General features: G+C 40.1%; 1 protein-coding gene across 5 annotated transcripts in view; it reads left to right on the forward strand.

Moving 5' to 3' along the window:
* Positions 1-2,606: 2,606 nt before the first annotated feature.
* Positions 2,607-25,383, forward strand: part of LOC138795928 (kyphoscoliosis peptidase-like) — a 34,654-nt gene continuing 11,877 nt past the window's right edge. The window contains exons 1-12 of one of the 5 annotated variants that reach the window (XM_069975668.1): positions 2,607-2,726; positions 6,713-6,754; positions 7,908-7,967; positions 10,305-10,376; positions 13,053-13,091; positions 14,411-14,470; positions 15,725-15,802; positions 21,239-21,310; positions 21,659-21,730; positions 22,366-22,437; positions 24,274-24,345; positions 25,130-25,201. In XM_069975668.1, the coding sequence (XP_069831769.1) occupies positions 2,630-2,726; positions 6,713-6,754; positions 7,908-7,967; positions 10,305-10,376; positions 13,053-13,091; positions 14,411-14,470; positions 15,725-15,802; positions 21,239-21,310; positions 21,659-21,730; positions 22,366-22,437; positions 24,274-24,345; positions 25,130-25,201 (808 nt within the window). In that variant the 5' untranslated portion in view covers positions 2,607-2,629. The remainder of the gene's footprint in view (positions 2,727-6,712; positions 6,755-7,907; positions 7,968-10,304; positions 10,377-13,052; positions 13,092-14,410; positions 14,471-15,724; positions 15,803-21,238; positions 21,311-21,658; positions 21,731-22,365; positions 22,438-24,273; positions 24,346-25,129; positions 25,202-25,383) is intronic. The other 4 variants (XM_069975669.1, XM_069975671.1, XM_069975670.1 and 1 more) reach the window with 4 other exon arrangements.

A 25,383-nucleotide genomic window follows, 5' to 3' on the forward strand; every position in this document is an offset into this window, starting at 1 on the left:
AATTCTCCTTTAAGGGAAAACGCTTAGAGTACCTGTCACTAGAAAAAAAAAAGACTATTGATATTTCACAGAGATGAACTTATGAAATATCTCTGTAAATATCAACAGTTTTTTCTAATGACAGTATGCTTTATTGAGAGGAAAATTAATCATTTATCTGATAAGATTTGTTACAAAGTTTCTTATATTTGCATTTTCCATACAGTTTGGTGAAATGACAGCGCTTGTTTAAAAGTGCTATAAACACATATACATATACAGTTGATTGTGCATGAAAAACTGAAGGTTTATTACAAGTGCTATGAATTCATATACATAAAGGATATTCTGTATAAGAGATACAAAAAGGATGAAGAAAAAACTGTAGAGCCTGGCCCTGATGTACATTTGTGGATATGACACTTCTAGCCATGACAAACATCATGTAAAATATATGCCTGCAGTCTCTGCAACCCTTGACAAATGTGACAAAAAGCTATTCAAAAGCTCATGACCTGTCTGTTTCACATATGCCAGTGATAAATGCCATACAGGTATATAATATACCCATAGCTCCATGCGGTCAGCTCGGCAATCTTCGCATAGAGTCTGCCACAGGCAGGCTGTATGTGAAGATCGCCGATAACACTGATCAATACTATAATGTGAGTGGCAAATTTTTTTTTAAGATGTAAAAATATAACATAGCACCTCCCCCAATAAAAGTTAAAATTACCCACTTTACCATTTTATATATAAAACGCATAAAAATAAATAAACATATTATATATCATAGTGTGTGCAATTGTCCGATCTATTAAGCAGTAACAATACTATTGCTGTAGGGTGAACGGTGTAAAAGAAAAAAGGAAAAACGCGCCAGGATTGCAGATTTTTTTGTCACATTAATTATGAGAAAAAAAATACAAAAAGAAAAATATAAAAAAAACTAGAGATTGTGGCACAAAAATGATGTCTTAAACAGCTGCCAGACACATACACACCTCTATTCCTTACAATAATGGCTTAGTAGTCATAGGAACATATATGTATATATTTAGCGGGAGACAGGCAGCACGGACCAGTCCTGAACCTGATCGAATGAGGGAGACAGAGAGGGAGAATGGCATGTAAGGAGGCATCCACCCCGACGCAGGCATGCACAGTTAGATTGGCTCAGTCATTTTAGCTATGTCAGACTGACATACTAAAATGACAGGGCTTAAGTTGCTGCCCCTCAGGGTCCCTAGAATCTGCCGCCTAAGTGGAGTACTTTTCTTTTTATAAAGGGCCCGTTCACACTGAGCAATAGGTGAGGAATTGAAGAGGAAAAATTTCTGCTTAAAATTCCTCGCCTATTCAGCTCTGGCAGCATAGGAGCAGAATTCAAGTGAAATTCGAGCGGAATTCAAGCAGAATTCAAGCCCCATTGACTTCTATAGGATTTCTCTTGAGGAATTTGCGTAAAGAATTGACATGTAAATTTCACGGGCTGAATTTCAAGTAAAATTAGCTGGAAATTCCACCTAAAATTTCATGCCTATTGCTCAGTGTGAACAAGATCCTAAAGGGACACAGTTGTAGCAAAATTTCAGATGCTTGAGTTTCAGTTTTTAGAAGCTTTTATTTTTTTCAAGTTGCAGTGATTTTGAGGAGATCCACTCCAGGTAAACAGTAAGGTAAAATACAATAAAAGTGCATAAAAGTCATCATAATGTCACAATATGAAAGGTTAGCACAATAAACAATTAATGGGTAAGCCTAATGGTGCGTTTACACAGAGAGATTTATCTGACAGGTCATTGAAGCCAAAGCCAGGAACAGACTATAAACAGAGAACAGGTCATAAAGGGAGGAGATTTCTCCTCTTTTCAAATCCATTCCTGGCTTTGGCTTCAAAAATCTGTCAGATAAATCTCTCTGTGTAAACGTACCATGTTCCCATACAGTATTTTTGCTCAGTAGTTTGCAACCAAAACCAGGAGTGGATTGAAAACAAAGTAAGGCTATGTTCACACATGGCTGAAATTTAGTGAATGGCCGTAATTTATTGGCAAATACAGTAATTGCTGTCATTTTAAAACAACGGCCATTGTTTTAAAATAACAACCATTATTAAATGGCGGCCATCCACAAAATTTCAGCAGTGTGTGAACATAGCCTTACTTTGTTTTCAATCTACTCCTGGTTTTGGTTGCAAAATACTGACAAAAATACTGAGCAAAAATACTGTGTGTGAACATAGCCTAAAAGAGGAAGTGAAAAAAAGCCAAAAAAAATGATAAATTCTCCAAAAAGTAAGCATTATTTACATAAAAAAGGAAAACCTCTTGAAGGAGCTGTCAGTTTATGCTTATCACTGTATATAACTGCTGTCTCCTGTGTGTTTAGTGTCTTCCCTGATACCACAGCGATAAACATTAATATGACTGTACGGCTCATGGTTTCGATACATTGTAGTCTGTAATATGTAAATTGTGTATTATGAAATTTTACAGTGAAGCTATAAATGCTGAAGATTGATGCAGTAACCTGACACATTTAGACTTTATAACTTCCTGGTCGTGATAGTTTACGTATCTAGCTATGAATCTGTAATAAGTACACAGTCCAGAATATAACTAGCATTCATTTGTGGCTGGTGTGCACCATGGCTCTACACGATGGCCTCAGTCGGTGGCAGAAGATTCTGCTGGGAATTCTTTGCTTTCCATTTCTTCCCTTCTACCTATGTGTCTATTTTTTGGGTAAGTCCTTAAAGTAATATTCTCACCCCTGTTAGGGCCCTATTCCACCGGACGATTATCGTTTGCATAATTGTTAACTGTTAACGATCTCAAACGACCGCTATTGCGAAAGACCTGAAAACGTTCACTCATTTCCATGGAACGATAATCGTTACTTATGATCGTAATTGCGATCGTTTTTCTTCGCTAGTTATTCGCTATTGCGTTCGTATCTATTGCGAACGACCGACCAATGTCTTATTCAATGCGAACGATTTGCGAACGTTATGCGAACGAGCAACGATAAAAATAGGTCCAGGTCTTATAAAGCGATCAACGATTTCTCGTTCGGCCGTTAATCGTTAACTGCATTTCAACGGAACGATTATCATTTAGATCCGAACGATTTAACGATAATCCGAACGATAATTGTCCGGTGGAATAGGGCTCTTACTCTATATGCGGTTCTCTGCATCATTGACATGCTTAGTTGGTGCACATATGATATATACTGTACCTGTATAAAACGTCCTTGTTTCTTATTTCTTCTTAAAAATTTCTTAATTTATTAAGTGTCACCAAGGCGGGTGGGCCATCTCTCTTTTGGGAGAGGGGACCCAATCGTGCCTCAATAGGTGTGACCACAATGGGGACTATGTGACTAGGAAAATCATTAACTCTGTTCAGATGATTCTGTAGTGACCACAAGTAAGGGTATCTTTGATCATGGACAGTTGCAGAAATTCTCTATAATGGAAGGTCATGGCTATCTCATTCATTGTACTTTCAAGGGTTAACTTGCACTGTGTTGTACTGATGTGCACACTGGTACTGTGTTGTAGTATTGAACTTTGTTCTGCATGTCATGTGTTTTTGTTATGTTCACTGTAATTGCAATTTTTTTAATATGCTGTACAACAACTACATGGTCTATACAGTAGGAATTGACCTCTATGGGACAGTTTTTTAAGCATGCTTTGCTATCCATACAGAGGTTACAGTGCACAGGAGGAGGGAGAAAAGGGGAGCTGTGACCATCATCTAATGTAAATGGTGGATCATGTCCTATACCTACATATAGGTCTTACTTTTTAATCATTCCTGTGATAATGAAGAGGAGTCTACTGAAGTGTAAAATGGCAGACTGTTATTAGTGTCCACATGTTTTGTTTCTAAATGGCTAGTTTCATGGAAAATTAAAAAAAATAATTCGCAGGTCATGGCCGAGTCCTGAGATTACTACTTTGGCCTGAGAGGTGGCTGTGCAACTGGGATAATGTGATGATATTCATGCCTTCTCAAGACTATAAAGGAGGCAGAACAAGGAGGAGAGAATGTACTACTCCCGGTGTGTGTGAGAAGCATTGCTGTAACGGTGATGGTCTCAAGGTGCTGGAGTCAGTGATCAAGGCTACAGGATTATAAGGCACTGGGTAATACGACAGTTACCATGACGCATAAGCTTGGATATGTTTCCCTCCATCCCTCCTAGATGTTACTTTGAAGTCTGGAAACTGTGAGGGCCAATTGCCAACTACTTTTGCCCTGCTATTTGTACTAACTTTGCACCCACTAAACTGGATTTACCAGTGGTCAAGGAAAGTATACCAACTCAAAAAGATAAGGCAGCAGTCAGGAATCTGACTACTGACCGGTCAGGGGAAGACACAGACAGTGAACCCTGCTCTTGTCCCTGCCCACTGCCTACTCGCCTTTATCAGCCCTAGGCGGCTGCGGACAACCATGGTGACAGTTCCTAACTTAATTACAGTGACAAGACAGACAACAAAAAGGAATAGTCTACAAGTCGTGGTCACAACGGGTGGACAGGTTAGGTACACAATCGGAGGCAAAACGTATAGTCTGGTGACTAGCAAAGGAAAGCAAGGATAGTCAAAATACCTAAAGTTGGAGTCCGGAAACGCCAAAAGATACACAGGAGAACAACACAGGGAATACAAGCACACTAGGGATCATAGTCTTATAGCTATCATGGACATCAGGACACTTATAATCATATTAGGAGGTCAGAGACCCAGTCCAAATTGCGATTGGACCACACAGGCACACATAGAAACAGAAACAGCAAGGGTGAATGGGGAAACCAAATGTCAATCAACAGGGAAAACAAAGTTAACTGTGAAATGACCAGAGGGAACTCAGCAAAGCAGATGTGGGTGTGGCAGGTGAATCAAAAAGCAATAAAGGAGTAGGACAGTGTTCAGACAGAGCTCAGACAAACACAAATAAAACACAGAATAAACACTAATTCATGGCCAAAAGTGCAGTCTTGGTCGTACCTTACAGACCGAGGACAGTGCCAAGGTCCCAACAGGTACAGTCATGACAACAGCACTTGTAAAGTTCATGTGAAATTCATTCACACCGGTATGAGTAAATGCTACATTCACTTTACACGTGCTGCCTTATCTGTTTGGATTTATTTGACCCAAACCTTCAGCCAAGTCTGGCGTGGCTTGCATTATATCTGTTTCTGCTCCTGTGCTGCCTCCAGTATGTGTTTCCAGACAGCACCCTCTCTATTAACTCTACAGCAGGGTGTGTGCTTTATGGCAGCTGGAAATAATTGGAGTCAAGTAATAGACTATGGACTATAGACTATTACAGTCTGCAGACAGTATAGACCTCTCCATCAGATACCAGGAAGTAATAGGGATGATATATACAGATCCTTATATTTGTATATAGCGTTGTTATGATATATTTGCTTCTCTAAGCCTTTAGCAGTACAATACAGCTGTCCTCAAATCCTCTGTAGTCAAAATAATTAATAATTGCTTTACTTATAGTGCTAATATATTCCACAGCACTCTACAAATCTTCCCAATGGGGTCACAACACCTTCCATTGTCTGCATGGTGCAGAATGGTCCATCTGGCAAGATGACTGAACTTCCTTGTCTTCTGCCTTCACATAATATGTCTATGAGAGAAAAATGCCAATTTTTTTTTAAGCCACATCTCCAGCATACAGCATTTTGGAAAAACTGCCACACAACCTCAAAAACCAGAGGAGCGAAAAACTCCCCCCCCCAAAAAAAACCACAACAAAAAAAAAACCACAACAAAAAAAACCACGCATTTCATAAACTTCCATTAACTTCCAGCTAACATCTGGCCCCTGGCGTAAAAAACAAAACAAAAAAACAGCTGTGAATTTCTCTTGTAATCCAGAAATTTGGGTATCCTTAACAACGAACCATGCTTTGAGGGAAATGCATGCAACCTCTACTCTGGTCCAATGGAGGTCGCATGCATTTCCTTCACTGTGTGGTTTGTTGTCATCGATACCCGAACTTCCGGATTATGAGAGAAATTTACCACTGATCTGTAGTAACAGGTACACTTAAAATATTTTTGCAAATATATTAATTTAGCAAATAAGCCTGTCTAAAAGCAATGCTAGGACTAAGATGGAAAAAGTTTTCTAAGTGAATGTATTTACAAACATATCAAACTTGATGACTCCTGCAAGTTTACCTATATTAGTTGAGATAGGAACACCATTTTACGGTCAACTCGTCTGCCAACATATAGAGAGAATTACCAACTTAACCCAATGCATTGAGGAAATTTGTAAGGGCTTCTTCTTTTCAAGGTAAGTTTTAACTAAAAAGTGGTGTGACTTTACCACTTATTTTTTAGGGGATGTTATTTTTTTTATTTTTAAAAAAGGCTCCGCTTAAGGGGGGGGGCGCGTTACTTTCGGGGGATGCCTTATACATATATATATATATATATATATATATATATATATATATATATATAAAACAGTGGTTGTCCAAGCAGTATGCTAACCTGTATGCTAGGGGAAGATAAGAAGGAAAAAATACCCTGTACTTACCTCCCTGGCTCACATATTGCCACGGGAAACATCCTGATCCTGTCCCCATCGTGTGGCCGATTTCTGTTTTGGAGATGTCACATATCACACCGCTCAGCCAATCAATTTTGTCTTCTAGTCTTAAAAATTATAAATTTTTCTAGGTCAAAAGACGAACAACAATGAAGATATTCAGCAAGAAGAGGGTAAGTGAGCATCTATTACAGTCTGATTTCAAGAGGCTCTTAAAGTAAATGTTTGGAAACTCACTAAAGAGTTAAGATCTTTGCTCAAACAGTCAAGTTTCCTTGACTATTTCCCCTCCCATCTTGTCATTTTTCTCTCCAATACCAGTAGTGTATAGCAGTGTTACAAGCAAAATGTCATCATATACAGTACAAATTAACTCACTAAACTCGGACTTAGGGCCCTATTACATGGGACGATAATCTGATGAATCAGGCCGATTCTTCAGACTATGGCTCTGTGTAATAAATACAATGATCAGCCGATGACAATGATCAATGATCGGCTGATTGTGTCTTTTGGTCTTGACCTAAAATCATCGGCCTCTGACTGTGCATGGTTACTTATAATAGCAGTGTGCAGCTTATGGCCATGTTCACACAACGTATGACACCGGCCGTTCTGTGACCTGGCCGGATAAACTTAATTTCTATTGAATTGGGATGCGGGCGCATTCGTGTGTCCGGAACCACACTCTCCATTGTGTGCACTGTAAGGGTTGTGCGCCTGTTATTTAATAAATAGCGGCCGCATAAAACTGATATGCCAGTTTTCGTTCAGGCCACTTGCAATCCCGACTGGAGCTTATACTATGTGTATACACTCAGGCCGGGATTCCATTCATTGTCAATGCAAAGTATCTTTTGAATTAATCACGGCCGTTGTTGCAAATTACAACAATGGCCGTGATTTATTAAGAAAAATACATTGTGTGAATGTAGCCTATGGCTGTATAAAGAAAATAATAAAGTATATATATATATATATACCTGTCCACGCTTCCAGTTGTTTCTGTCTGCTCCTCAGTATCTTTCTGGCTTCTGCCCACTGTCTCCAGCAGTTGGTGGAACTTTAGAGCTGGTCTCTGAACTGACAGGCCGTTCAGTCAATCACTGTCCGAGATAGCTGCAGCCAATGATTGCCTGAGCAGCCTGTCAGTTCAGTGACCGGCTGTGGGCACAAGCCAGGACGATACCAGGGAGTGGGCAGAAGCATCGGGGAGCGTAGACAGATAACTTTATACTGCTAGCAGATGGGGTACGGGTATCAGGATATCGGGGTACGGGTATAAGGATATCAGGGTACTTATCCACTGTATGGTTATTTCTTTAGGTCGCAGCACAGATAGCACAAATACTATCCAGATTTTCACTATAACACCCAGAAATGAAGGTGAGAAACATTACTATATTTTAGTCTTTGTTGATGTAGTAATAAGATAACATGATAACCTTGCAACATGTCATTATTTATTTCAAGGTTGTTTCTTTATTCTTCAAAATTTTTGGTACTTAAAGGGGTTATTTGTAAACATGGTCTCACCAACAATAGGCTTATCACATGGGATCTGGCTGGAGCCCTCAGAGATCAGTCTGTAAGGGCCTTATTACACGGAGCAATAATCTGCCCAATCAGGACGATCAGGATGATCGCCTGATCGTGTCTTTTGGTCCTGACTAAAAATCATCTACGTGATGAAAGTGATGTGAGGCCGATGGCTGATGAATGTGTAAAGAAAATAATAATGTATATAAATACATCTCCACTCTCTCCGGTGTTACTTGCCACTCCACCAGTATCTTCCTGGCTTCTGCCCGCTGTCTGCAGCTGCCAGTGGAACTTCAGAGCCGGTCTCTGAAGTGACAGACTGCTCAGCCAATCACTGACCGAGATGGGACCGGCTCTGAAGTTCTAATGGCAGCTGCAGACATCGGGCAGAAGCCAGGAAGATATAAGGGAGCGGGCAAAAGCACCAGGGAGTGTGAAAAGCTATGTATACACTATGTAGCTATGTATATTTAACACTTTAAAAGCAAGGGCTGCATGGATCGTTAATGATATATATATACTGCATTTGCTGCACGATTATTGAGCTAGGTTCAGTAAATGAGTGCCGATCTAGCAGATCAGCACTTGTCTGGATTACTGATCAGGCCGTGTTTTATTTTCCTGCAGCGCCACCACAGGGCAAAGGAAGCAATTAATAAATAAAACAATTAATTGAAATGATTAATCAATGTATTGTCCATCTAATGTACAAACTTTTTGGTTTCACCTCCAGGTGATTGGTGGTTTGGAATTGTATTCTTTGCTCTGGCGAGTATTTATTAAGTTAAGATTTGTGAACACTATATCTGAATATGGGTTCTTCTTAAAAATAGATGAAATTCACATCACATAGTAAATTTACTTCTACAGATAATTTTTCTATGACTAAAAAAAGTCTACTCTGAGAAGTATTTTCTAGGCCAATTCAAGATTTACCATAGATGTGAAAGCATAAACTTATTTTTTGTCCAAAACAAACAAAAAGCAAGGTCCCACTATCTCAAACCATATAACATACCTCTACTTTTACCAGGCATAATTAGCAATGTATACCTTGTCTTACTCAGTGCTCCTGTACAAGAGATGTAGCTGAAATATTTGCAACTTTAAACTCTTCTTACTTAAAAACACCTGACGTATGGAACTTACAATTGTGGAATTATCCTTTTATTAAAGAGGATGTACCATCACAACAGAAATATAGACATATGCATACCCTCCTGATGGCGCTGCTCTCTAGAATCCGACGCTGTGGAGCATTTTCAAATTCGTTGCTTGGTTGCTGAGAAATCGCCGAAATATAAATATGCTAATTAGCACCTGTGCGTCTGTGATTCAAGCTCCTCTCCTCCCCCTCCGTGACGCGCCGGCCGCACAGCCCTGCCTCCTGTCTTCTGCCCGGTGGCTTAGCATAGGAGGCGTGTCAGCATTAACAGAGGCCGTCACGGAGGGGGAGGAGAGGAGCTTGAATCACAGACGCCAGGCCGGCCTCCTGTGCTTCAGCACTGCTAATTAGCATATTTATATTTCGGCCGATTTCTTAGCAACCAAGCAATGGATTTGAAAATGCTCCACAGCGTCGGATTCTAGAGAACAGCGCCAACAGGACGGTACGCATATGTTTATATTTCTGCTGTGGTGGTATATACTCTTTAAGACATATGAATGAAGATTGGGAGTTTAGAAGGTCAGTGTTTGCATGCTTATATTTTAACAAAACACAGCAATCACAGCTCAGGGAGATCAGTAAAAAAATGAAGTACTCACTCAAAAGTCTCCACTGACACATTGCCCCCTATAAATTTAAATATGCAAAAAAAGGATCTGTGGAGCCTCAGTTAGAAGTCTCAAAACACAGGAGTAGCCAGGTATCCCTAGCCCGTTTCCAAGGCGTGCCTCCAGATGGGGAGAGCACCAAACCACCCTGATAGGTAGCCCCTTAATTCCCACTCAGTTGCAAGTATTGGAACATAAATAGGGAAACACCAGGGTGGCCCCTTTTGTGTCAAAGTCTAACTCTGTTGCGAGTATTGCGACATGACAAGGGTTACCAAGGCAGGCATCCATCCACAGACAGCTGTTTCAGGGTATTTGCCCCTCGTCAGTGTAGAGCAGGATTCTGGCTAGCAGGGGCAATGCTTATATTCTAATCTAGTCTTATGCTCATTTTCTTGTCTTTAGTTCACGTTGAGGAAGAGGAAGGAAAAGGACAAGAAGAAAAGGAAGAAGCTATAGAAGAAGTTTCAAATTTTATTAAGTAATTTCAGTAAGGCAAATGGAATACAATGTATTGTTTACATCAGTGCATGTCAAACTTTTTGTACCCAAGCCTTACCTGAAATCCATGTTGATACTGGGGCCTCATTAACAAACACCTATTACCATACAGCTCCAAATACCCCAACATAGTGTAATAATATCCCCTATTAGCACAAAATCAACACCACAGTGTAGCAATAAGTACTTCTTTACCAGAGATGAATCTGAACCACAGTGCAGCAATACTACTCCACCTGTAGTAAGCCAGCATTTGCTGCTTTACGTGTAGTAAATCAACCCCATAGTGCAGCAGTAAACACTGTTGCACCTATAGTAAACTAACCTCAGTGCAATGAAAAAAAATCCTGCCTTTCCTGTTGTAAACAAAAACTGCAGTGCACCAATTACAACTGCTCCTCCTGTATTAAACCAATACCAAAGCAATAAATTCTGCTCCACTTGTAGTATACCAACACCGCAGTGCAGATATGAATCCAGCTTTATCTGTCATATATCTTTGGTGTCCCACCACGGGTGTTGCTATTGGTTACACCCTTCGTAAAAGCCTGTACTTATTGTAAGCCAGTGGTGATGAAGTAAGTGATAAAGTTTCGCCACGAGATTCCGCTATTACAGATGTGTGTATTTAGATGCTGCACGGCTGAAGTATGGAAAGGGTTATTGTTTATTTGTGTGTCACATGGATCCGTGAACCTATAGGAGTCTCTTCTTCATAGGTCCTATAATCTCTCACTTTACTTCTTCTTATGCACTCTTCACCCCCTCACAGCGCCCTTTAGATATGCTGGAGATAGGAAATCACGTGGGTAGAGGAAGTGTGAAGGTCTTCGTGTTGGACGTTGTAGGGAAAGGACGCAAGCTAGAAAGCTCCCTACAGTTGTCCCTTTGGGCCCTGGCCCTCTGCCAGGTCCCATCACCCTACCGAGTCAGTCTTAGTGAGGGCCCATATCGGTAGGAAGCAAGACAAGACACAGCTAACAGTTTCTCTTCGGCTAACTCTACACAACACTATGCAGTGTTAAACTCTTAAAGGAGAGGACAAGTCAGAGATCATCTAATCCCACGTTGTGGACAAGGAGAGTCACAGTGCATGACAGTATCCACATAAAAGCCAAAAAAGCTAGGAACTGATCCGGATAGAGCAAAGTTTCTAAGAGCCTAGGAACTCTATTTTTCAGCGCGGCTGTCAGCAGGGAAACCTCAGCAGTCCGCCTATTCCAAGTAACAGGGTCTGGGGCTTGTGTCACCCTAGGAGGACGGTTCAGCCGACAATGTAGGGCATAAGGTGGTGCGAAGACCCAAAGGTCAAAACACTGGCACAAGTATTCTCTTCTTCTTCTTCTAAAGTATTCTTCTAATTCATCCTCCAACATCCCGGCAGAGCACAGTGCTACTTGGGTTGGGACTCTCAAGACATCCTCCTTTCTGGATTTGGTTGAAAAATAATGACCAAAATTCTGTGTGGGAACATATGTTTACACAACGTCTTCTTTCTGGCATTTCACGTCCATCTTTCTGGATGGATGTCATTTTAGTACCATAGAACGGCTGCAAATAATGATTATCATGAACAATATTTGTGGCCGTCATTATCAAAAGATAATTTTGTATGAACATAACCTTAAAACGACTCTGTACCCACAATCTGACCTGCCCAAACCGCTTGTACCTTTGGATAGCTGCTTATAATCCAAGATCTGTCCTGGTGTATTTGGCAGGTGATGCAGTTATTCTCCTAAAAAACTTTTAAACTTGCAAACCCATGTCAAATTGGCGTGGCCTAGAGTGTGTGCCCCCTAGGATTGCAACGCCCCCTCCGTTCCTCCTTCCCGCCCTCCTCATCACTAGAAAACGCCCCCGGGTAGGAATTTTTATTATTCAACACCTGTCTGAACACTGCACAGGTGCCTTAACAATCCAGCTCATGTGCAGTGTTTACACAGGTGAGGAATAGTAAAAATGCTTCCTGGGGCATTTGTAATGGTGAGGAGGCCGGGGAGGACGGACAGAGGGATGTCACAATCCTAGGACATGGGTACTGTAGGCCACGACAATTTGACACAGGGCTGCAAGTTTAAAAGTTGTTTTTTAGGACAATAACTGCATCACCTGCCGAACGGACCCCAGGAAAAATCTTGGATTAAAGGCAGCTATCCAAAGGTACAAGCGGTTTGGGGGGGTCAGATTGTGGGTTCAGAGTAGCTTTAAGGTCAAGTTGTCTGCAAATATATAAGGGCAAATTTATCATTATGCACCCCTGGTGTATACCACAGAAAAGGAGAAGATTTCTGCCTTTTCTGTGAAGTACGCCAGGGAGAAGCCCCACTTGCCTGAGGGGCAGGCAGCGGGCGCAACAAGGCGGGGAGGAGAAGTGGCTATGATTTGACTCACTGTTATGTGTATATATGTTAAAGTGGTTGTCCAAGCAGTATGTTAAGCTGTATGCCTGAGGCGGGGTTGAATAAAAAAAATACTGAGCACTTACCTCCCCGTCTCACATGATGCCACTGGTATCATCCTGCTCTCATCCCCATTGTGTGGCTATTTCCAGGTTTGGAGATGTGACTTAGCAAGAAGTTTAGCCAAATTTAACATTTTCTTAATGTTTTGTCATATCATCTAGTCTTAAAAACAATTTAATTTCTATAGGTCAAAAGAAGAACAATAAAGATTTTCAGCAAGAAGAGGGTGAGTGAGCAAGTATTACTGTCTGATTTCAAGAGGCTCCTAAAATGCATGATGTTGGCTGATTGTTGTCTTTCAACATGTTGAAAGCTCAACAATCTAGAGAGCAGCAACATGCTGCCGTTGCTCTTTTCAATAGGAGCGGCGGCAGCAGACTGCCGCTACCTTCTATGGGCTGCTCGAACAATCTTGCAATCACCCTTGAATACGAAGATAATGGTCAATTATGTATTGGAATATTTAATGTGTATTTAGAAATCTTTGTATATTCTTTCTTTCATGTGGGTAAGGGATTGCCCTATGAAGTTCTATCATGTATTTAATTTTTTGGAAGAAAAATATTTAAAAAAAAGTTTCACAGGAGAGTCCTTCCATAGCTATTTCCTCTTGCCAATTTCCCCTTTAATTCTAGTGGTAATTCACAGTATGACAAGCAAAACGTCAGCATATACATATTAACTCACTAACTAAGTAGATAACCCAGAGCTATGCTGCGTTTACGCGGAACGATTATCGTTCGAAGTTGCGCGATAACGATCGCATTTGAGCGATAATCGCTCCGTGTAAACATAGCGAACGATCAAGCGACGAGTGAGAAACCGTCCATTTTGATCTTTGAACAAGTTCTCAAATCGTCGTTGGTCGTTCGCAAAAAAATCGTAGATCGTTTCGTGTAAACAGTCTTTTACCAATTCATGAAGCTGGGTTCACACTATGTATATTTGAGGCTGTATTTGGTCCTCATGTCAGGTCCTCATAGCAACCAAAACCAGGAGTGGATTGAAAACACAGAAAGGATCTGTTCACATAATGTTGAAATTGAGTGGATGGCCGCCATACAACGGTAAATAACTTCCATTATTTCAATATAACAGCCGTTGTTTTAAAATAACAGCACATATTTGCCATTAAATGATGGCCATCCACTCAATTACAACATTATGTGAACAGATCCTTTCTGTGTTTTCAATCCACTCCTGGTTTTGGTTGCTATACAGCCTCAAATATAAAGCCTCAAATATACGTAGTGTGAACATAGCCGTAACCTGTATTGTGAGATAGGCTTAAGCAATCGCAAAATGATCGCAATACGATTTTTCCACACGATATATCGTCCTATCTAAACGCTGATCGTTATCAAAAACAAATCGTTATTTCGAAACCGTTAATCGTACGATCAGGCAAATTATCGCTCAGTGTAAACGCAGCATTAGACACTCTGAGTTTTCTCTACCACCTGACAGCTTTATACTGATAGTAGCTGGGATACGGTTATTGGGACACTGCAAAGATACTTATCCACTGTATTATTATTTCTTTAGGTCACAGCACAGATGACACAAATACTATCCACGTTTTCCCTGTAACACCCAGAAACAAAGGTAAAAAATAATAATATATTTTATTCTTTGGTAATGTTACATAACAATCTATTACAGGAAGGGTTTCACTTGCCTACTGCACCACCAGAGGGCAAATGAAACATCAATAGTTTCCAATGAAATCAGTAAACAATGAATAGTCCATCCAATGCCCAGACTTGCTGGTTTCTCCATTGAAGATGATATTGTTTGGAGTTCTGCTCTCTGCTCTGACTAGTAGATCTTTTATTCTTTTATTAACTCAAGATTTAAGAACACTGTATCTTACTATGAGTTCTTCTGAAAAATAGTCAAAATTGACAAGACATAGTATATTTACTTGTATAGATAATTTTTCTATGACCAAAAAAAAAATGCTACTCTGAGATATATTTTCTTGGCTAATTTAAGATTTACTATAGATGCAAAAGTACAAACTTATTTTTTTGTTTAAAAAAACTAAATATGAGGTCCCACTATCTTAAACCACATAATATACCTCTACTCTGCCCATGTATATCCTGTTCTACTCAAGTTGAGCTGTCTGCAGTCTGGCACTACCCAGTATACAGTTAGAATACAGTTAGATAAGCGCTACTTTTGAATCTTCTGTTCAAGAGAAGAAGCTGAAATATTATCATCTTTAAAATCTTCCTATTTATTATTTTGTTAATGATGTAATATTTTGTATATTTAGTGCAGCCATTACAATATGACGCTGACCTTCTAAACAAGTTGAGATGTTTACATTCCTTACAGCTTAGTAATCACTAGTGCTACGTAACCAACTCCTTTTGTACCTTAGCCAATGAAGTACTGACACGAGCCTTAGTAAAAGAACACATGCCCCAAGGTATATAAACTGGCTACTATCTTTGAATAAATGACATCCACCTTAACCATCAATGTGTCAGGGTGTTTGTGTCTCAGTGCGCACTATAAACTTATAACTTGTAATTTGGAGCAGACAGTCAATATGACAGCACTCTTGTGGTGCATCCATAACAGTTGGCGCCCAACGTGGGGCCAAGGAGCGAGATAGCCTGGATGAAGCAGCCACAATGAAACCACTCACACCGTTCTGAAACATATGAGGGGTGCATCCATAACAAGGTGCATCCATAATTATTTGAAGCCTAAAACACCTGATGCCACTTACAATTGTGGAATATTATCCTATAATTATGGCACATGAATGAAGACTGGAAGAAAGTCGGCAGCTGTATGTTTGTATACTAGGGTGTAAACAATGATTCTGTCTTTTGTTGTGTTTAGTTCATGTTGAGAAAGAGGAAGGAAAAGAACAAGAAGAAAAGGATAAAGCTTTACAAGAAGGAGAACATTCAAATTTTAGTATGAGAATTTTTAGAATATAGAGTATATACAGTATATTGCTCACATTATATATATTTAAAGTGTGGCCAAGAGCCTCTTGTGACCTTGTTAAAAATTAGGAGTGAGAGCCTCTTGGGACCCTGTTACGAATTGTGGGCGGACCCATCCTATTTAACCCAAGGTCATTTTTGCCCAGATGTTCCGGTCAAATTGAAGCAATGTTCCTCCTTGCCTTCTAAGAGCCATAGCGCTTTTATTCTTCCACCGGCAGGGCTGGTTGGGGTGTCATTGTTTGCACCATGATCTGTCATTTTTATTAGTGTAAGAGAAAAATTTTGGTAATATAAATCTTTATTGGGGCATTTCATTAGGTTTTTTTTTTTTTTTTTTAAATATATGTTTTAAAACTTTTTTTTTTTAAATACATTTTGTATTGCATATATAAGTCACTTAGGTGAATATATATGCAATGTTCTGATTGCATATACTGATGAATACTATACCATAGCATTTATCAGTATTATTGTCGATCTGTGCAGAGAGTCTGCCTAAGAGCAGACTTTATCTACAGATTGAACATCCGACAGGACAGAGGTAAGTGGCTTACCCCCGCCTGCTGGTACAAGTGATCGGGACCCCCGCAGCCATGCTGTGGGGGTCCCGATCAGTCAGTAACAAGTCCTTGTCCTGTCACTGACAACCTTAAATGCTGCGATCAATGTGCATTGCGATGTTTAAGGGGATAATGACAGGCAGCTGCGGGACCGCGGCTACCTGTCATTATGCCCGTGTCTGGGGACAGTAATGTGTGCAGGGCCAATCGCATTGAAACGGGGTGTGTGCAGCAGGAACGTACATAGCCATATGGCTAACGTGAAGGGATTCAATTTTGAGACTTGGACTAGTAGACTCATCAGGCCAATGCACCAAGTGCAAAGGCTGCCAAAAAAATAAAGGAAAAAGAGAATCCCATACACCCTTCATTACACATAAAGAAGGGCCTCATGTACAGGCTGGGTTCACACGCTGTAACTGTGCAGCTGTATTTTTTATGCGGCTGTAAATGTGCGGGTGAAACTACGGCCGTGGGAAAAAATAGACATGCGGCTCAAAACATACTGTCATTTACTTGGAAATCTGGTTCAACTAAAAATAACAAATAAAATGTTAAGAAAGTGATGCAAACACCTCTGGATGCATCTGGGAAAGCAGGGAAACAGTTTACATGACTCGCTATTACCGGGGTTTGCGATCCTCTGCACTATAGCCGATGTCTCTCATGGTTAATATATTGAATTAATAAAACACATTTTCTGTCTAATAAAGTCCCTTTTATTGTTCAATAATTAAATGTAAACGATTCCATCATTTTGCAATTAAATATACTGTTAAAATAAATATATATATAAATAAATGTATATTTATATATATATTTATTTTTTGACAGTATATTTAATTGCACAATGATGGAATCGTTTACATTTAATTATTGAACAATAAAAGGGACTTTATTATGGAAATTATTGAACAAAGAAACTGTATTTATTTAAACGAAAATGTGTTTTCTTAATTAAATATTAATTAGTACAGGAAGCTCTATAAGCCGTTAATTCATATTCCCGGCAATAGAGCATTCTGTACTAATCATCACTTTACTTTAATGAAAACATCAAATGTTTCTTCTAATTATGTTATCACAATAGCATTATTAGAAGAAACATTTAGAATTATATGTGCGCTCAGCTGATTGGCTGTTCGGCTGAGCGCACATATAATGAGCCGGTCCGCAGTACAGTGACTTCATTGTGCTGCGGACCAGCGAAGAGGACACATCGGATTGAGTATAGAGCTCTCCCCACCCCCTCCCCGGCACTGCACCCCTCCCAGCAAGGAAGGGGGGTCACTTAACCCCTTCCTTGCTGGGATGGGTGCAGTCTGACATCAGTCTGGCCCCCAGGGGGTTAAGGGGGATGCAAAACATCCTCCCTTAACCCCTTGGGGGTCAGACTGTAAGCAGCGATCTGTAAAGATGCTGCATACTGTAAGGAGCACAACACCGCTCACAATGATGGGTGTTGTGCTCCTGTTTGTGTGTTTTTTGTGTGTTTCTCCCTTTTTGTTTTTCAGATATCGGTATCCTGGGGATTACGTCGGATTCCATGGACTACGTCGATGACCAGCGGTTGTTCTTTGAATTTTTTTTAATAAAATGGTCAATGAGGGGTGTGGGGGTGTTTTTATTTGAATAAAAAAATTTGTAAACTTGTGTCTTGTCTTTATTTCTTTACTTTATAGACTTAGTAGTGGAAGCCGTCTAATAGACGGAATCCATTACTAAGTTGGGGCCTAGTGTTAGCCGGTATAAAATGGCTAACACTAACCCCCTATTATTACCCCAGTACCCAATGCCACCAGGGGTACTGGGAAGAGCCGGGTGCCAGTGGTCCCGGAGCGTCAAAATTGGCGCTCCTGGACCGGGCGGCAGCAGGCTGGTAAGATTTAGGCTGGGGAGGGCCTAAAACAATGGCTCTTCCCACCCTGGTGTTACCAGGCTGCTGTCGTTTGGTTTTTAACCCGGCTGGTTATAAAAATAGGGGGGACCCTATGCGTTTTTTTTTAAAATAAATAAATAATTAAAAAAAAACGCATAGGGTCCCCCCTATTTTTATAACCAGCCGGGTTAAAAACCAAACGACAGCAGCCTGGTAACACCAGGGTGGAAAGAGCCATTGGTTTAGGCCCTCCCCAGCCTAAATCTTACCAGCCTGCTGCCGCCCGGTCCAGGAGCGCCAATATTGACGCTCCGGGACCACTGGCACCCGGCTCTTCCCAGTACCCCTGGTGGCATTGGCATGACCCTTGAGAAAGTCTTGTGACGGAGACGGAACGCGTGGGGTTTTTCGGACCCTGACATGGACTCCCCCTCTGGTGATATTTAATCCTATTACTAGACTCACACGATTTCTTTATATTCTTTGTTCTCTCATTAATCCGGGTTGTTTTGTGTCCATTGAGCTTTGTCATTCATACAGACATTACTGCTCATATTTTGACACATATACATCATTTCTTATGGTTTGAGTCAGTATCATTTACCATAGGGGGCGTTTAACATGGATACATGTCAGTTTGTCCTGGTTCCATGTCTATTTAACATGGACTTTTGTATGTTGTGGTTTTAATTGTTTTTAATCTGTATGTTTTGTACTTTATGACTTTCGTGTATTAATAAAATTTGTTGTATTTTGCCACCTTTACATGCAGCTTATAATATTCATTTATTTATCTAACTTATTTTGTTATTTACTTTTTTCTGGGAGTGCCACCCTTACATGTGTGACATGGCTTTCTTTTGTTGGTTGTTTTGTATGAATTTTTCATGTCATATGGGGTTGAGCACCCCATCCTACAGATCTAAGTAGTGCCTTGCCCTCCATTTTTTGCTTTCGCATTGGGTACTGGGGTAATAATAGGGGGTTAGTGTTAGCCATTTTATACCGGCTAACACTAGGCCCCAACTTAGTAATGGATTCCGTCTATTAGACGGCTTCCACTACTAAGTCTATAAAGTAAAGAAATAAAGACAAGACACAAGTTTACAAATTTTTTTATTCAAATAAAAACACCCCCACACCCCTCATTGACCATTTTATAAAAAAAAATTCAAAGAACAACCGCTGGTCATCGACGTAGTCCATGGAATCCGACGTAATCCCCAGGATACCGATATCTGAAAAACAAAAAGGGAGAAACACACAAAAAACACACAAACAGGAGCACAACACCCATCATTGTGAGCGGTGTTGTGCTCCTTACAGTATGCAGCATCTTTACAGATCGCTGCTTACAGTCTGGCCCCCAAGGGGTTAAGGGAGGATGTATTGCATCCCCCTTAACCCCTTGGGGGCCAGACTGATGTCAGACTGCACCCATCCCAGCAAGGAAGGGGTTAAGTGACCCCCCTTCCTTGCTGGGAGGGGTGCAGTGCTGGGGAGGGGGTGGGGAGAGCTCTATACTCACCATCCGATGTCCCGATGTTGTCTCTTCGCTGGTCCGCAGCACAATGAAGTCACTGTACTGCAGACCGGCTCATTATATGTGCGCCCAGCCGATCAGCCAATCAGCTGAGCGCACATATAATTCTAAATGTTTCTTCTAATAATGCTATTGTCATAACATAATTAGAAGAAACATTTGATGTTTTCATTAAAGTAAAGTGATGATTAGTACAGAATGCTCTATTGCCGGCATATGAATTAACGGCTTAATGGAGCTTCCTGTACTAATTAATATTTAATTAAGAAAACACATTTTCGTTTAAATAAATTCAGTTTCGTTGGTCAATAATTTAATTCTAACGAATCCATCATTGTGCAATTCAATATACTGTCAAAAAATAAATATATAGATAAATATACATTTATTTATATATCTATTTTTTTTAACAGTATATTTAATTGCAAAATTATGGATTCGTTAGAAATAAATTATTGATCAACGAAAGTGTCTTGATTACAAAGAAAATGTGTTTGATTAATTTAATATATTAACTATTAGAGGCATCGGCATTCGGCATCATTGCCGGCTATTTTTGAAGTACTCCGTACGGACCGCCTGTCAATCCTCGGCCGCATGTTCAGCCGCAAACAATGGTCTTGTTCATTTTTTACGGGTCCGTTTACGATAGGGCCGTAGATTCAGAGATAGTGTGCACTGTGCAGCCGCATATCCTATACTTCCAAGCATACACACGAACCACCAAAAATACCGCCGCACAATTACAGCCGCAAATACAGCCGCACTCTTACAACGTGTGAACCGAGCCACAGGCTGTAAAACTTTTGTGCAAGAGCCAGGTGGAGACGCCCCCTATAATTGTTAGAGAGGGCCTGGTGGTGACCCACATAAAAATAAAATAGTGGGTGAGAGCCTGGTGGTGACCTCTGTAAAAATTATAAGCAATAGCGTGGTAGTGACCCCCATAATAATTGTGGGAGAGAGGCTGTTGTGACCCTGTTAAAAATTGTGGGTATGAGCCTGTTGTGAGATTTTTTGACCCATTTCCCAAATATGCACTTTTCTTGACCCTGAATTAACAAAAAACTACTGATACATGCCCTTATAATCTGCTGCTTGGATACACAGTGCCCACAGCCTGCTATGGGATGGTACTTCACTTCTGGTTTTTATAGGGGTTATCCAGTGCTACAAAAACATGGCCACTTTTCCTCCTCTCTTGTCTCCAGTTCAGGTGTGGTTTGCAATTAAGCTCCATTTACTTCAATGGAACTGAGTTCCAAACCCCACTCAATCTGGAGTCAAGAGTGGGAAAAGTGGCCATGTTTTTGTAGAGCTGGATAACCCTTTAAATGAAGACTGTGAGTTCAGAAAGTCTGCAGCTGCCTGCTTGCTTTCTAGGGTGTAAACAATGATCCTGTATATTCTTGTCTTTAGTTCACATTGAGAAAGAAAAGAGAAAAGGACAAGAAAAAAAGGAAACAACAAACAAAGAAAGTTCAAATTTCAGTAAGGGAATAATTAGAATAATATTTATACACAGTATATTGTTTACATTATATATAAATGTTATATCAGATTGGGTTTTTTGTATGTTTTAGGGATATAGGCCAAAAACCTATAAAATAGGTTGTACACTTAGCAGTTGTAAAGATACTACTGCACTGCTATCTAGACAATAGCATGGGGATGCTATATGACTAGGAGGGGTATTACACACTTCTGGATCAGTGCTTGTATACTGAGCCTACTACATGGCTCTCTATTGGGGAATGAAGACTGGAAATTTAGAAAGTCAGTGACTGCATGTTTGTATTCTAGGGTGTAAACAATGATTCTGTGTTTTGTTGTCTTTAGTTCACGTTGAGAAAGAGGAAGGAAAAGAACAAGAAGAAAATGATAAAGCTGTAAAAGGAAGTTCAAACTTCAGTAAGAGAATTATTAGTATAATAAGTATATACAGTATATTGCTCATATTATTTATACATAAATGGTGCCCGAGAGCCTTTGGTGACCCTGTTAAAAATTGCGGACAAGAGCCTGTGGTGACCCTCCTTATAATTGTGGGCGAAAGCTTGTTGTGACCCTGTGAAAAATTGTGGGTAAGAGCCTGTTGTGACCCTGTTAAAATTTGTAGGGGCAAGAGCCTGATCTCACACTGTAAAAATTTGTGGGGGCAGGAGCCTGATCTCACACTGTTAAAATTTGTGGGGGCAAGAGCCTGATCTCACACTGTTAAAATTTGTGGGGGCAAGAGCCTGATCTCACACTGTTACTAACTTGGGGTAAGAGCCTGATGTCACACTGTTACTAACTTGGGGTAAGAGCCTGATCTCACACTGTTACTAACTTGGGGTAAGAGCCTGTTGGGGGGTGGGGGTGGCTCCCCTGCTGAGCTTTGCACGGCGAAGTTTACAAAAGACAAATCATCACTTTTATCAAATTATACTGAGCCTACTACATGGCTCTTTATTAGGGAATGAAGACTGTAAGTTTAGAAAGCTGGCGCCTACATGTTTGTATTCTAGGATGTAAACAGTGATCCTGTGTTTTGTTGTCCTTAGTTCACGTTGAGAAAGTAAAGGAACAAGAAGAAAAGGAAAAAACTGTTATAGAAAAGAAAAGTTCAAATTTCAGTAAGAGGATAATTAAAATAATATGTATATACAGTATACTGCTCGCAATATATATATATATATATATATATATATATACAGTATATATATATATATATATATATATATATATATATATATATATATATATATAAATCATCAATTGATTTATCTACGGGGAAACGTGGATTCGGTCTCCAGGATTCGGTCTCCATCTGCTGTGTAGCAGGATCTTCCAGTTCCTCCCCTGCATGTTTATTGGATAATTGAAGCTGCTAAACATGCAGGGAGGAAAAAACTTTTAGCACCACGCGGTATTCCTTCGAGCATCAAGTACTTTTGAGAACTGGAATACTCGAGAGACTAGTGAGCTCGAAAGAGCATGCCCCCTGGAACGAGGCAGAAAAGTCTTTGATTAGTAGTAAGAGACACAATAAGTTGTTTTCAGCAAAAGTATTTTATGGGGAGGGGGGGGGGGGAGGGGGTTGCTTATTCTGCCCATGGAGGACATGAAAATTTCAGAAATATTCCTAAGCAAAACCTGTTTGGGTCTGTCAGTGATTTGAGACTGGGATAGATGTTCACCTAAGATTCATCGGTTCTAACAGAGCAATGACCCAAAGCAACACTGCTAAAACAGCTTTTAAGTGGTTTAAGGGAAACTTGTAAATGTACTGGAATGGTCTAGTCAAAGCCCAGACCTTAATTCCTTTAAGAATCTGTGGTCAAACATGAAGATTGCTGTTCATCAGCAGAAACCATCTAACTTTTTTGCCTTGAGAAATTGACAAAAATCCCAGTGGCAAGATGTAGCAAGCTCATAGAGACTTATCCAAAGCGACTTATGGCTGTAATTGTCACTAAAGATGTCTCTACAAACTACTGACTGAAGTTTTCTGTTTGCCCTATTTGTTGTTTGCTTCACAATAAAAAGGAAAAAAATGTCCAAAGTTGTCTGCATGTTCTGTACATGAAATAATACAAACCTTCTAAAAATCCCTTTTAATTCCAGGTTGTGAGGTAGCAAAGCATGAAATAAAGCCAAGAGGGTGAATACTTTAACAAGCCACCTTAAGCAGGGATCACTTTCTGCACCAGGCTTACCATAAAGCAGGAATCACTCACTGCATACATAATCCCTTATTTTCTCTGGCTGGCACCACTAGCAGGAATCACAACAATTGCATAATGGTGGTAATTGTAGTGCTTAAAAATGGCAATAAAAATAGTAAAAGAAATAGTAGAAACAGATTTACATAAAACTCAGTGTTTCTCTATAAATTAGGCAACTTATGGTATCTCTTTGGTCCAATTACTACTTACTACTAATCAAAGTCTCTTTTCTGTCTCATTGCAGGGGGCATAAACTTAAACCATTTTTGTGCTATAGAATTGTTATATGACTAAGAGCCTACACACTACTTGTATACTACGCACTTTTTTGTATACTGAGTCTACTACATGGCTCGCTATTTGGAAATGAAGAATGTGGGGAACATTAATTAAGACTGGCATACTCATACACCAGTCTTAAATGAAGCCCTGTCCCCATTTACCCGGTCAGATCTCCTAAAAGGCGCAAAAACATTACACTGGAGCAGGTGTAGATTTTTGTATGGTTCATGCCTATGTACAAGTATAAACCTTGATTTATAAGTTAGGCCACGCCTCCTCCTGACTTTTCACAGGGGTTAAGGCTGACACACACGACAGAATAGGTAAGAATCTGCATCTTTTACGTGGCGTACACCAGGGGCACAAAGTTAATAAATGTCCCCCCTGGGAGTCTAGAAAGTCAGCGGCTGCATGCTTGTATTCTAGGGTGTTAACAATGATCCTGTATTTTCTTGTCTTTAGTTCATGTTGAGAAAGAGGAAGGAAAAGAGCAAGAAGAAAAGGAAAAAGCAATAAACGAAAGTTCAAAATTCAGTAAGAGAATAATTAGAATAATATTTATCTACACTATATTGTTTACTATGTATATGTAAAAATAAATGTTTTATCTGTTTTCTTGTATGCTTTAGGGATATAGGCCAAAAACAAAACCTATTAGATAAGTTGTACAGTGCAAGATGCTGTCCTGCAATTTAGACAACAGTATGGAGCTGTGTTCCCAAAGCATCTTTTTTAAGCTATTTAATGGCTGTCTTTCAGGACAACTTTAAAAAACTACTGGGTGTGACAGACACATTTTTTTTTTAAATAATGGAAGCATTATATGTTTTCTATCTGCCAGATCCACTCCTGGCTTAAAAACTGCCATGTGTGTAACCAGCATAAACCTACTACATGGCTATATTGGGGAATGAATAATGTGGGAGACATTTATGAAGCCTGTGCCACTGGTGTACACCAGGGAGAAGGCACAGATTCGCTCCCTGGCATATGCCAGCCATATCCCCCAATCACCCGATAGGTGTGTGTGTAGGAGGGTTGGGCCCATTTACTGATTTACCTGATTTGTTGACAGTCGTAAATCATGGTAGAAATGTACACCTCAGAAGCAGGTGTAGATTTTTGCACCCGCCATACGGCAGGCACAGGTCAGGCATTTGCTTCTTGGTGAATCAAGCGCCAATTGGGGGCGGGGCTTTAAGAACAATGCACAAGTACTCCGGTCTTCATGAATGTCCCCCTGTGAGTTCAGAAACTCAGCGGCTGCATGTTTGTATTATAGGGTGCAAACAATGATCCTGTATTTTCTTCTCTTTAGTTCACGTTAAGGAAGAGGAAGGAAAGGGACAAGAAGAAAATGAAAAAACAAAACAAGAAAGTTCAAATTTCAGTAAGGGAATAATTTGAATATTATGTATATACAGTATATGGCTATGATCCAACTTTGGGAGCAAATCGGCATATGTCGTAACATGGATTACAGCTGGATCATTTGTGCAGCACTTTACTACAGTCATTCATTGGATGCACCCTATTACACAGGGCCAACAACGATTTTTAAACTTGTGCTCG

This window comes from Dendropsophus ebraccatus, chromosome 6 (assembly GCF_027789765.1).
Source record: "Dendropsophus ebraccatus isolate aDenEbr1 chromosome 6, aDenEbr1.pat, whole genome shotgun sequence".
Taxonomy (NCBI): Eukaryota; Metazoa; Chordata; class Amphibia; order Anura; family Hylidae; genus Dendropsophus; species Dendropsophus ebraccatus.